At 37.3% G+C, this 12,736-nt stretch overlaps 1 protein-coding gene across 1 annotated transcript in view; it reads right to left on the bottom strand.

Annotated features, from left to right (window-relative positions):
- HCRTR2 (hypocretin receptor 2) overlaps positions 1-5,782 on the bottom strand; it is a gene marked incomplete at both ends in the record, with an annotated part of 102,079 nt that extends 96,297 nt beyond the window's left edge. Inside the window, one exon of the mRNA XM_081296186.1 lies at positions 5,560-5,782. Within this exon, the coding sequence (XP_081152312.1) occupies positions 5,560-5,782 (223 nt within the window). The remainder of the gene's footprint in view (positions 1-5,559) is intronic.
- Positions 5,783-12,736: the final 6,954 nt, after the last annotated feature.

The raw sequence follows: 12,736 nt of genomic DNA, 5'->3' as shown, positions 1-12,736 counted from the left end.
ATTTCTACTGATTCTTGGCAAACTTGAATAGTGTACCTAATCCTCCTCTTCTTTTTGTGTAGGAAAGGATGGGTTTACAGACATCCATGCTGCTAAACTGGATAGGAAGAGAAGCAGAAGAGCACTGTCTCCTAGGCTTAGGAGTGCCAGTGGTCACCTCTGCTACTTCCCCTTTCAGGGCATAAACCTGACTCTGTAGAAATTCTGTAGAAAACAGCACTATTACAGATTCCCACCCCCCACATATACAAATTATCCTAACTTTTACCTGATAAATTCTTTAATTTACAATGTACTTAAACTGAATTAAATCAACATATTGTATATATGTTATTTAAAACATTGGTAGTGATAGATAAAATGATAGCAACAACAGCAACAAATGAACTTTAAGTGAAAGATACTCAGTGCTGGCAACTTAAACTGAGAGAAAAAGAAAAATAATCCAGTCATTAGGAATGACCTTCAGAGAGAGAGAGAGAGAGAGAGAGACAGACAGACAGAAGGGAATATTGAGCAGTCAGTAAGAGGAGGGTGGATGGATGGAGCTAGGAAGGAAAAGAAGAGTAGTGCGCCAACTCCAGCTTACTTACATTATTGAGAAAAAGGTGAGGGCAGAGGCCATAAAGAGCTACAGAGATTTAGATTGGCCATAGAGGCAGAAGATGGCTACAATCCACAATGAGGAGAGATTACGGTAGTGGGAAAAAAGGGATAGAGATTGACATAAATCAATAGTGTTTACTATATTTCAAAGAAAGTGTGTGTGTGCGTGTGTGTGTGCACGCACGTGTGTTTGTGTGTGTGTGTGTATTCCTCTATATACATCCACAGAGGATATCTATACATTATATTCTGATATAATTTCTATAAGGCAAGCATTATCAATTTTAATTTTTAATTAGAAAAAAATAGACCTGAACAATTTAAAATTTGCTAATGGTCACACAAGAAACAAGAAACACATCACTGGACTAATGTCTATATTTCTTGAATTTTTTATCATTTTTCATATAGGAGACAGTAATAACTAATATAGAAGCATACCACGTGGATGTTAGGATATCTGAATACAAAAGAGAGGCAGTATATTGATTATTTTCTCTAGGTGTTTAATGTTTGAAATGACTAGAAACCTTTCTTCTCTCTTTCTCTCTCCCTATCCTCCTCATTTCCATTCAAGGAATTAGGGGTAAAATTTATATCAAATATATTTCTTCAAGTTTCCCCAGGAGTCCTCACTCACATACACATTAATCTTAAAAACCAAACATTGAGCTGGGCACAGTGGCCCATACCTATAATCCCAGCAGCTTGAGAGGATAAAGCAGGAGGATAGCAATTTGAAGCCAATCTCAGCAACTTAGCAAGGACCTAAGCAGCTCAGCAAGTCCCTCCCTCGGACTATTCCCTGAGGACCTTAAAAAAGCGCTCTATAGGGATACGGCTGCATCAATGATTATAGCGGCACAATTCACAATAGCTAGACTGTGGAACCAATCTAGATGCCCCTCAATAGATGAATGGATAAAAAAATGTGGCATCTATACACAATGGAGTATTATGCAGCACTAAGAAATGACAAAATCATAGAATTTGCAGGGAAATGGATGGCATTAGAGCAGATTATGCTAAGCGAAGCTAGCCAAGCCCTAAAAAACAAATGCCAAATGTCTGCTTTGATATAAAGAGAACAACTAAGAACAGAACAGGAAGGAAGAACATGAGGAAAAGACTACAGTAAACAAAGACGAATGGGGGGAGAGAAACGGAGAGAGAAGGGAAAGCACATGGAAATAGTAGGAGACCTTCAATGATACATAGAATTATAAGAGGTCATGAGGGGCAAGGGGGAGGGAAAAAAAAGGGAGAGAATTGAACAACAGCAGGGGAGGTAGAGAGGGAAGATGGGAGGGGAGGGGAGGGGAGGGAGGATAGTAGGGGATAGGAAAGGTAGCAGAATACAACAGTCACTAATATGGCATTATGTAAAAATGTGAATATGTAACAGATGTGATTCTGCAATCTGTATTTGGGGTGAAAATGGGAGTTCAAAACACAATTTGAGTCAAATGTATGAAAGATGATATATCATGAGCTATGTAATGCTTTAAATAATCAATAAAAAATACAATTTAAAAAAAATAAAAAAATAAATGCTTTATGTAAAAAAAAATCAAAACAAAACAAAAATAAATAAATAAATAAATAAATAAATAACAATGCCCAAAATATATTGATTAAATAATTGGGTATATGCACTTGATCATCACACCAGATAAATTTATGAATAGGTTATGTGTCATCAGTTTGCAGATAACAGAAAAATACTCCTTCCCCAAAGAGCTTTTACCTATGCTCCTTCCTAAAAATCTGCAATTAGACACACATATGGCTTTTTCCTAAATACAAATTTTCATGCCATTCTATTTACAGTAATTTGTTTCTTCATGTGAATGACTTGGTCATTTTTTCCAGAAACAGCTTTCTATCTCTGGAATTAGCATCTGATAATGAAGAGTAGACATAAGGATAGAGACTGTGTGTGTGTGTGTGTGTGTGTGTGTGTGTGTGTGTGTGGTGGTGGTGGGGAGGGTGGTGACCAAGACTTCATTATTCTGCACAGAGTATCCTGTTATGTCATTTCACCAAAGGACACTGTGGGAGAAATTACTTCTAACTGGTGGCATTATATGTGTAAGTTCAACAAGATTGATATTTTCCACGCAGTTACATGAAAGCTCAAATAGTGAGTGGACCCAATGGGTCAGTGTTTACATCTGCTGCCTACACTGTTATTTCACCTTCATACCTCCCATTGTCTCTTTATCTTGCATGAATAATGTGACTTCTTGTCCTGGTATTCTCTGTAAAATTAGTTATGTCAGAGGGGCAAAAAGGCATTTCTAAATCTAATCCATTTTGTATATTTGACAGTGACATCAAAGAGCAAGAATTTGACTGTGAGTAATGACACTGCTCATTTGTGTAAATGTCAAACCTGAACCTCAACAACTTTCAGGGTTATGTCAGTAAGGAATGAGTTTCAGTTCAGCTGCAGAGGGTTTCAGCATTACTCAATCCTGAGGAAAATAGCTGTCAGTATTTTCAGAGCAAAGTGCTTTGAGTAAATATTTCTTTTTAAGCTGAATAAAATTGGCTCTTTCAGCACTTGGGGCTGTGGACAGTGCTCTTTTCCTTGATGTTATGAAACAGGTAGCTTTTACTGTAGAGGTGTTTCCTTTTAGAAATTAAAATTCCTCAGGCTAGTAAACATATATCCCTAAACTATGCAATTAGGATATGAAGACCATGTAATACAACATATGTGCAATGAAAAAAAAATGAAATAGCATCAAAGCAGAGTTCATTTTATCACAAAGATTAAGCCTGAAATAAAAATAAGTAAGGAAAATAGTTATGGTTTGTAGTTATTCCTGCAGGGAAAAAAAACTGTCATTTTGTACTGCACAGAAATCACATTCCTCCTAGACAGGTTTTTGGTGGAGGGAATGACAGTGCCATTAACCTCTTGTGGTACTTTATTGGCTGAGGACATAGATGAAGGCAAGAAGAAACCCATCCAATCGGCTTGCAGACAATCAGGAATTCAGAATCCATTCTCTATATGCTTTCTAGATCTAGCATGGAATAACAATGGAGAATTCTGAATCTGAGGTCAGAAGAAATGGAACTGAATATCAATCATGACCTTTAATAAGTCACTTAATACCTCTAAGTCTTGTTTTTCCCTCTAATGTGGGTTATTTTTCATTTTAAGTGACAGCATAAGTGAATGGCTCTGGCACACAGTAGGTACTCAATATATGTTCATTTTTTATTACCTACCTTTCAGTAAGTGTTGGCATAATGCAGTAAAATGTTGCTATGCTGGTAGCCATGTGTATTAATAGTTTTAATCTAATGATGGATCACAGGAAGTAAAGCAATAAAGGCATTTTTATTAAAGAAATCCTTATAAAAAGATCCTTAACTATGCATATTTATACTTTTACCCACTTTGAATCCCAAGATGATCCCCTTTATTTTACCTTTAACAAAAATCGCAAAAGCAAAACTGTCCAAAAATTATATAGAAAGAGCAAACTAAAGTTCTCAGAGTGTTCTTATCTCATCAAATAATATCCTACTAACTCTCCAGAGAATCCTTCTCAGTCTCAAACTGTCAGCTACTCTGCCTGCTGAATTGGTGAGAGACTATTTTGGATGCTTCCTATCCATACTAACACACTTGGGAGAAAAGGTAAAAATCAGGTGAGTGCTCAAAGCCTGATAAGTTCCTTATCTTCCTCTGTTGCTGCCACAGATGTTTTGCTTTTAGCTTCCAAGCCTCCCATCCCATCTCACCTCACTCACCTTCTCCCTTTTTTATAACTGAAAATCAAGAGTATCTTGTCCTAGCCTCCCCCACCTCCTCCTGTGATTTTTGAGCCCAGACTTCCTCCACACTGCCCTCTGCATTTGAAATGCCTCCTAGCCTCCCACCTCCATTCATTAAGGTGCATGCTCCTTCCATTCACAATTTATTTTAAATCGCCCTTCCCTTTCAAAGCTCCTTTTCTTGAAGTAGATTCCCCTCCTGCCCTAACAAACTGCATAACCACAGCCTCATAAGGTCACCTAACCACCCCCCTCCACATCCCTCATAAATTATAGTGGGGAGGGTGATGGGGGGAGCAAGAAAATTTGTGTTTGCATACAAACCTACCTAGGGACAAGCAGGGGGAGTCTAGTATTAAGCTTAGCATCATCTTTGGAAAAAAAAAAATCAGTTCGTACACATATTTTCATGAACATGGCAACAAGCGCCCTCTGGAGAGGAAAAAAACACAACATATTGGTTGAATGGATGAATGAATGAATGAGTGAATGGATGGATGAACGATTAAGGTCTCCGTGGTACTTTTCTTGGATGCTCCTCCTTGCTCCCTGCATGATTCCTGTTTAATTCAGTTTTGGAGAAAGAGTGTGCTTCCCTGCTTTGCTTCTGTCTCTGCTCTCTGCCCTTTCATTACCATTTCTTGATGGGAGCCTAAGCCTCCTTGCCAGAGGGCATGCTACCTAGCTCACAATATGCTTTGTGACTTCAACAGCCAAAGAGAGCTTACTCCCTAGGGTCGCAAGCATTGCATTCTGCAAGCTCTATCTGCCCCCAAAGCTCCTAAAACACCTAGCCAGGTTACACAAAAGCATGACTGATTGATTCCCTTACACTCCACAAAATCCACCTGGAGATGCCTGTCACTGTCCCTCTCCCAGTATTTGTAACCTAGATGCTCAGAGGAAAACAAAAATAAAAACAAAAACAATCCACGGTTTCTTTTCTCCCCTTGCAGAAAAAGAAAGAATCACCCTTAGTCCTGATTAGTAAAATCAGAAAACTTTTAAATTTTTTTTTCTTTGTATCAAAAACCTCACGGAGAGCAGCAACCTCTTTGTTTGCATCCCAAGGGAAGGGAGGGGTCTTCAGAGTCTTTGCAGCCTGGGGCAGGGGGGGAGGTGACAGCCCTTTGGAGGTCTGTCCGGGAGGAGACTCACCCAGGACGTTCCCAATGAGAGCCACCACAAACACGATGATGTACCCGGCGATCAGGACCCACTCATATTCTTTCGGGTGTAGGTATTCCCTCCACAGGTACCGCAGGAATTCCTCGTCGTCATAGTCGGTGGGATTTAAAAACGGCTCTTGAGTTTCATTCAGTTCCGAAGCAGATGACCAGTTGCGACGAGGGAGGGAGTCCTCCAATTTGGTGCCGGACATCACGGGCTCGAGTCCGGTTCAGCTCAGTGCTGCAAGCTCCTCTTCGCCTGCCCCATGAGCACTGGTGATTTGCGGTGGGAAAAGCTGCGTGGAGAGGCGAGAAGGGGATCCAGAGCAGAAAATGACGTGAAAAGTTACTGAGCCAATACCTCCGTAGTCTTACGCCGGGCAACTTCTGCGGCGGCTTTGCTGTCTTTGTAGGCGATTTTACACCAGGAAGAGAGGCAGCTGAGGAACTAGGGACCCGGGAGTGGAGGCTGCAGCAATGACACCGGGAGGAGAAAGCTACCTCCAGCTCAGCACAAGCTCAATTACTCCTCATTCCAGCACTGAGTCCGCAGCCTCCAGCCTCCTCCTGCTTTGAGCTGAAATAGGAAAAAAAAAAAAAAAAGTAATGAAATTTTAACCTGCTTCTCTGTGGGTTAAATGTCCTTGTTTTCTACCCTTCCTCTCTCTCTCTCTTTTTAACATGCATTTTTCTCCAAATAGAGATGTAGGTAAAGGTCATCACATGTTTAATACAGGAGGTGTTGATAGATTTGTCTTTGTAATGCAAACATAAAAGTAATGAGGAGGAGCCACTGTGGTCCTCAAGCCCCACAATTCAAAAGTCATTTAAGGCAAATATTTTAACATTTCATAAAAACATATTTTAACACTTATCATTTGCCAAATTGGCACTAGCTGAGTCTTTAAGGCATCTCCCTCCTCCTCAAGACTGGAGGATGAGAGAGACCATTTTTTAATTGAAGGGCATATTTAGCAGGAATCTGTATTGGCAACAGCAAATTTCCTACAAAATACAACAGGGAATCCTTGAAGGATATCAAGTTTCATAAATGTGACCATAGTTTATGTTGTCAACAGACAACTGTAACAATACTAAAGGATATTAAAGAGAGTCTCAGTAGGATGACCAATACAAACATTGCTGCTAAGTACCCTTCTTACCTTGGGTGTGATTACCCATTTCTCTACCTCCACCACTATAAAATCGCTAGTTAGTAGGCTGTTCCTTACATTCACCAAGTAAGACCTTAAAAGAGTCAAACCTCTATTTGACTTTTTAATTTCCCTCCAACTCCTCATTTGCATCTTGGTACTATACATAATAAATCTTTTAATTAAAATTATTCACATTTTCAAAATAAGCATCACAGCCTCTACTTTCCTTTCCATGTTCCTTATGATCATAGCCCCCTCAATTTTCTTCACTGTTTTTCAAATTTCACTGTTTCCACACTTGTAGAAGTATTTGGTCTATTTGTACACAATTGCCAGTATCTTGTAAAATATGCAACTGGGAGGAAATATAATAACCTGGTTTGAGTCCAACCGGTACAAAAAGTATTCTTTTCTTTGGATGCAACATTGTATCTATTTTTTAAAGTTATCATGAGACACTAACAGTTTACACTGAGGTTTTGGTCAACTGCCCCTGGCTCTACCATCTGTCATAATTTTTCGTATTTGTTTGGTACCTAAAAATTAGTTAAAAATTCTTTCCTATAAATTATTTTAAAATTCTTGAGAGGTTGGACTATGATTAGGAGTCCTTGACAAATGAGGAAACTGTTTCTGAAAAAATTAAGTGATGTACTAAAGATCAAGTGATTGACCAGCAGCAAATTCTGACCCAGTGATTAAATAATGTACATATATTATATTTTACATGAAATACTGCTTTTTTTCAATCTGTACTGTTTAAATTTATTTTTAAAGAGAAAGGCATAAATGGACATTTATTTTTCACCTAATGATTTTATCCCACTCAGTGATATAAATCAAATAGGTTGCTATTTGCATGTTTTTTATTGTGCTGTGAAGCTAGTGAAGAAACAAATCAACCAATAAATATATATAAAGAAAATAGTAGGATGGGATAAATGCTATGATGAAAACCAAACAGGATGAAGTAATGGAAAATGGAGAATCCTAAAGGTTACATTAGAAATGAGTCGTCAAAAGGCCTCTATGGAGAGGTGACATATAAGCAGAAAACTCAATTGATATATGCATATATTAATTTGATTTTGTTAATCTGAGGTTTAAACAGATCTTTCTTAGATGCTAATGTCATTATCAGAGATATTAGCCATTCCTTCAGTCGTGTTGTTCATTGATAAAATCGTGATAGCTTTCTGCTGTGGTATGATGTCTTCTTCTGACTTTTGAATACTTGTATTTTCCTTTTCCACTGATGATTTCTTTAAAAATGGGAAAGCTTGTTGTAGCTTTAGTTTAGATCTGTATTCATTAATGTCTGCAGATTTTTTTGTCATTAATGATCCACATGTGAACCCAGTCTGCTATTTTCTGAGTAGTCAGTGGCATTAGCTTTCACTTTTGACATTTCAACTTATCTAGAGTTTAATCTTCTCTTTTGAAATCTCCTAATGCAATTAATCATCACTGTTTATTAAAGTTACAAATGAGGAGAAATAAGAATATTTTCAAGATTTTATTCTGATATCTGCTTTATGTTGTGACAAACTTGGATTTATCATGAGCCTACAAAATATTACAGTATCTATCCATGATTAATCAGGTGCTCTACTTAATGTTGATACTCCAATGTCAGACAAAATTCCTCCCAAATATTCAATTATTCCCTTTCTTTTTGAAAGCACAATAGAGATGATAAATACTACAATACTCTTCACTAATAGCTTCTTTCTTAAATACTTTAATCTTACAAAATATTTTAAAATAATTTGTTGTTATTAGGTATTATTAATTCAAAATCTTTCTGCATTATATAAGGAAAAGAAGTCAACCCGCTATCCCAAAACACTAAAGAGAGACTTAAATTTGCTCCATGATCTCCTCTTAAAGTTGTTATGATAAATAAATGAATAGATATTTTAAAACAGTTCCTTGTACATAAAAAGTAATCTGAAATATTTAATCAATAATGCTTTAACATTCATGTTTTATAAACATTATTTCTATACATGATAAGTTTCTATGTTAATACTTTTTTGTTTACGTAGCTTAAATATTCTGAATGATTTGGTTGAACTACATAGCTTGTTTCCTGTGACTGTCAGGCACAGTGATGCATGTCATTAATCCCAGCTACTCGGGAGTCTGAGGCAGGAGGATCACAGTTCAAGGCCAGCTTGGGCAATTTAAGAAGACCCTCCACAAAATTAAAAATTAAAAAAAAAATAAATAAAAATCAGTGATAAAGTTCAATTTCAAGTACTGGGGAAAAAATCCTCTAACTTTTATTTCTCCTACTAACCTGAATATATTAAAAATGAGGGTGCATGTGTGAAGTGAAAAACAAAATAAAAAAGGGGGAAAAAGGAAGAATGAATAAACAACCAAAATCCAAATTTCTTTTCTTAGGGGTTGTAGTTAGGTTGTTCAGAGATCTCAGGTAACATATACTGTGCCAGACTTTATTTTCGTATTCCTGGTGAAAGATCATTCTTTTTGAGGATCTCTTATAACTTTCTAGATCAATTTCAATAAACATTTCTGAGTGTCTACTCTATACCCAGGAGTTTAGGTAGGAACTGGGGACATAAAGATCAATAAGTATAGCCTCAATGATAATTTAGTCCTCTGGTAAATTGGAGATGTTATGATTTTCCAATAAATCCGAATCTTTAGGGTTGAGAGATGCACAAAGTGTAATGAAATCATGAATGAGTTCTTATTCAGTGTGGAGAAATCCAGAATGAACAAGCAGTGTCGCTCAGGCTGACTCCTCAGGGAGAAGGCGGAGGTTCCTGAGTGGTTAAGGAGTGGAAGCATTCAATCAGAGGCAACTGCACTTTGTGAAGACTTGGCAGCAGGAGAAAACATGGAGAAAAAAAAAAAATGCAAGGTGCAGTGAAACAAAGTCAAGTTTTAGAACAATCTCTAGCAGAAGCATGGAGAGTGCATTATATCAAGACTGAGGTGAGATAACCACTGAGAACCTAGTAGAATGATCCTACTGTCAGAAGAATGGCTGTGATTATGGGGATAGGGTGGAGTTGGGCCTTAGTCACAAGGCTAAGGGTCTGGACAGACATCCTCCAGAAGACAGGAGTCTTATTAATACTTCCTTAAGGAAGACTGACCTCATGGTAATAGGATACTTGAAGCTTGTTTCTGTTTTCTCTTTGTAATTTTTATGACTGCAGTTTTAATTTTTAATTGACACAAGGAAATTTTTTCCTATTCATGAATTATACTGTGAAGTTTTGATAAATGTATATAAATCTAACGATCACATCAGGAACAGGAGCAAATTCATCATCTCAAATATTCATCATATCTTTGTGGCAAGAGAATTTGGAATCCTCTTTTCTAGCTATTTTTTTAAACTAGGGTTTTTTTTTAAATGCCTAATTAACTAATTAATTTTATGTGGTGCTGAGGATAGAACCCAGTGCCTCACATGTGCTGGGCAAGCTCTCTACCTCTGAGCCACAGCCCCCACCCCGCCCATTTTCTAGCTATTTTGAAATGTACAATGATTCTGGTGAGCTATGGCCACTGTGCTGTGCTTTGAAGCCTGGAAATCATTCCTCCTATCTCTTATCTCACAGGAACTTTTTAATCAATCTCTCCTTGTCCTCTCCTGCCCTCTGCCCTCTCCAGCCTCTGGAAATCACTCCTCTACTCTCTACTTCTGTGAATCTATACTCTGAGGAAAGGAGCAGAGATGTGTCCAAAGGTTGACTTCCTGGAAATTGAAAGAAGTCACCTTCCTTCATTGTTCCCTGTTGCAATGAAAACAAAACCAAGCCTGAGCACTCTTGGTAATGACTGTACTGGCAGTGTGTGTTCCCAAATAACTGTATTCCTCTCACAGGAAGTTATCTGACATCTCTAGGCTTCCAACACCACGTTTTCTTACAGGATGACCTTGAGCTAAATCATTCTGAAAAAAATCCTAAATTACAGCAGGTCTAGAAAGCAATGTAGAGGGAGAAGCAGACTCCTGATCCCAAGGAGAATCACACTAAGGCATGCCTTAAAAGACTAGGCCTTAAACCATCAAAGCCACTTGTTGCAAATTGCTACAAAACATTTCCGTCTGTCATTCCTCCCCCACACTCTTTTAATTATGTCTCATCTCAAGCAATTTTCCCTCTTCTCTTTCCTACATCCTGATTCTGCATTATCAGGCCTTATGATTTCCCCTCATGATTGATGAATATCCCATTATCTTTGTATGTTGAGCATACAGACACTGTTCCTGTTTTTCAGTCTTTATTGTATGAAAAGTATAGAGGAACAGGAAAATAACTTCATTCAGTAAAACTAATATCCTTAGAAGTACACCTTAAAAATTCTGAAAATGCAAATGGAAGAGACATCTATTCTTCCATTGTGGGATGGAGAAGGCTACCTGAATGATACTGTCAAAATGAGAATGGGTAGTGGTAACCAGATTATGGAAGGGATTTGAGGAGGTTGTGGGTGCCAAATGGGAAGAAGTGAGTTGTTTGTAACAACAAGAAGAGTGAATGTTCATCAAGTCACTGTATAGGCCAAGTTCCGTGCCAAGGACAATACATCTATTAACTCAATTGACCTTCATAACTCCAGGAGGTAGATACTATGAATTTTTATTCCAAGTTTGCAGATGAAGACTTTGAGACACAGAGAAATTAAATTACTTGCTTAAAGTCACACAAATAGAAAGTTGCAGAGTTTTTGAGAAAAACTTGTTAAGGTCAAATTTCAGAAATCAGTTTTTTGCCATTACCCTGTTCAGTTTCCACAGTAGAGAACCAAAAGGTTTTCAGTATAAGTACTATTTCCAATATAATAATAATGATAACAACAATAATAATAATGAAAGATTTTTATGCTTACCAAACACATTTATAATTGTTACTCTCTTTAAGATGATGTCTCCCCTAAAGCAAATCAATCTTCTTCTATGTTCACTTGTATATGAATGTTTATTTTTCAGGGCATTATATACTGAAGGTCTTAAATGCTGTCTCATTCATCTTTATATCCTCAAATTCAGAACTGCACTTTCCAGGAAGCTATTGTTCAGTCACTTCTTTTTGACCAGGCTTTAAACTGAAAGGAGGAATCCCTTTTTCAAAAGGGAAATATTTTGTAAAACATTACAACTGTTGTAACCTTGGTTTACATAAAGCCAAGGAAATTGCTGTATTGCTGCCTGTTGTTGAATTTTCTGCCTTAAAAGGACTTAGCCATCTTTCTCTTCTAAATGCTACTCTATTAATTCCTTTTCTCTTGGAGTAATTTAAAGTTTATTCTTCCTATTCACTGTGACAAATGTTCATTTTAAAACATTTTAATGACATTATTATTATTTAAAAATTGTAATAGCAAGTAGAAACAGAGTGTGTTTTAAAGCATTCCTGGAGTGCAGACTTCCCTCAGGGAGTCATTTGAAGCACCCTTCAATAAGCCCCCCCCCACCTCTGGAATCTGAAGGTGGGGCTCCTGTGATGGTGGGACTGTGAGCAGGAGCCCTGCATTTCCAAGCACCATCCCTGGGACCCAGGAGAGTCTGCCAGAGACTTGCACCTTGAAATACTTCTATGTTCTTTCAATATATATTGTTTTTTCTTGTCATGTCTCTGATATTCTCTTGCTTAAAAATAATAATATTTGGCCTTGTTAGGTAAGCAGCAGGTTCAGCAGGTAAACATTAAGTCACATGCTCCAACTTTTCATATTAAAAATAATCCATTTTATTGTGTCCATGAAATTCACCTTAATTCTATTTTAACAAGTATACATGCTGGGTATTCCAAATAGTTATAGTGAAGATGAATCATGTATTGAATTCTAATATTAAAATCAAGGTGACACGTTGTTACTCAGAAACAAATGAAATAATTGAATTGCATTTCGATGCATTTTGGACCACATGCTGTCTGGGAACCTCTGTTGTTGATAATGTTTGTTTTATTTTTTATTTTCTAGTTTAGGTAACATTCACATAAGGTATACTTTTGTACA

This window comes from Spermophilus citellus (genome assembly GCF_964194105.1).
Source record: "Spermophilus citellus genome assembly, chromosome: 5".
In the NCBI taxonomy this organism is placed as follows: domain Eukaryota; kingdom Metazoa; phylum Chordata; class Mammalia; order Rodentia; family Sciuridae; genus Spermophilus; species Spermophilus citellus.
Note: the sequence above shows the minus strand (reverse complement) of the source record. Positions and strands in the feature narration are given on the sequence as shown.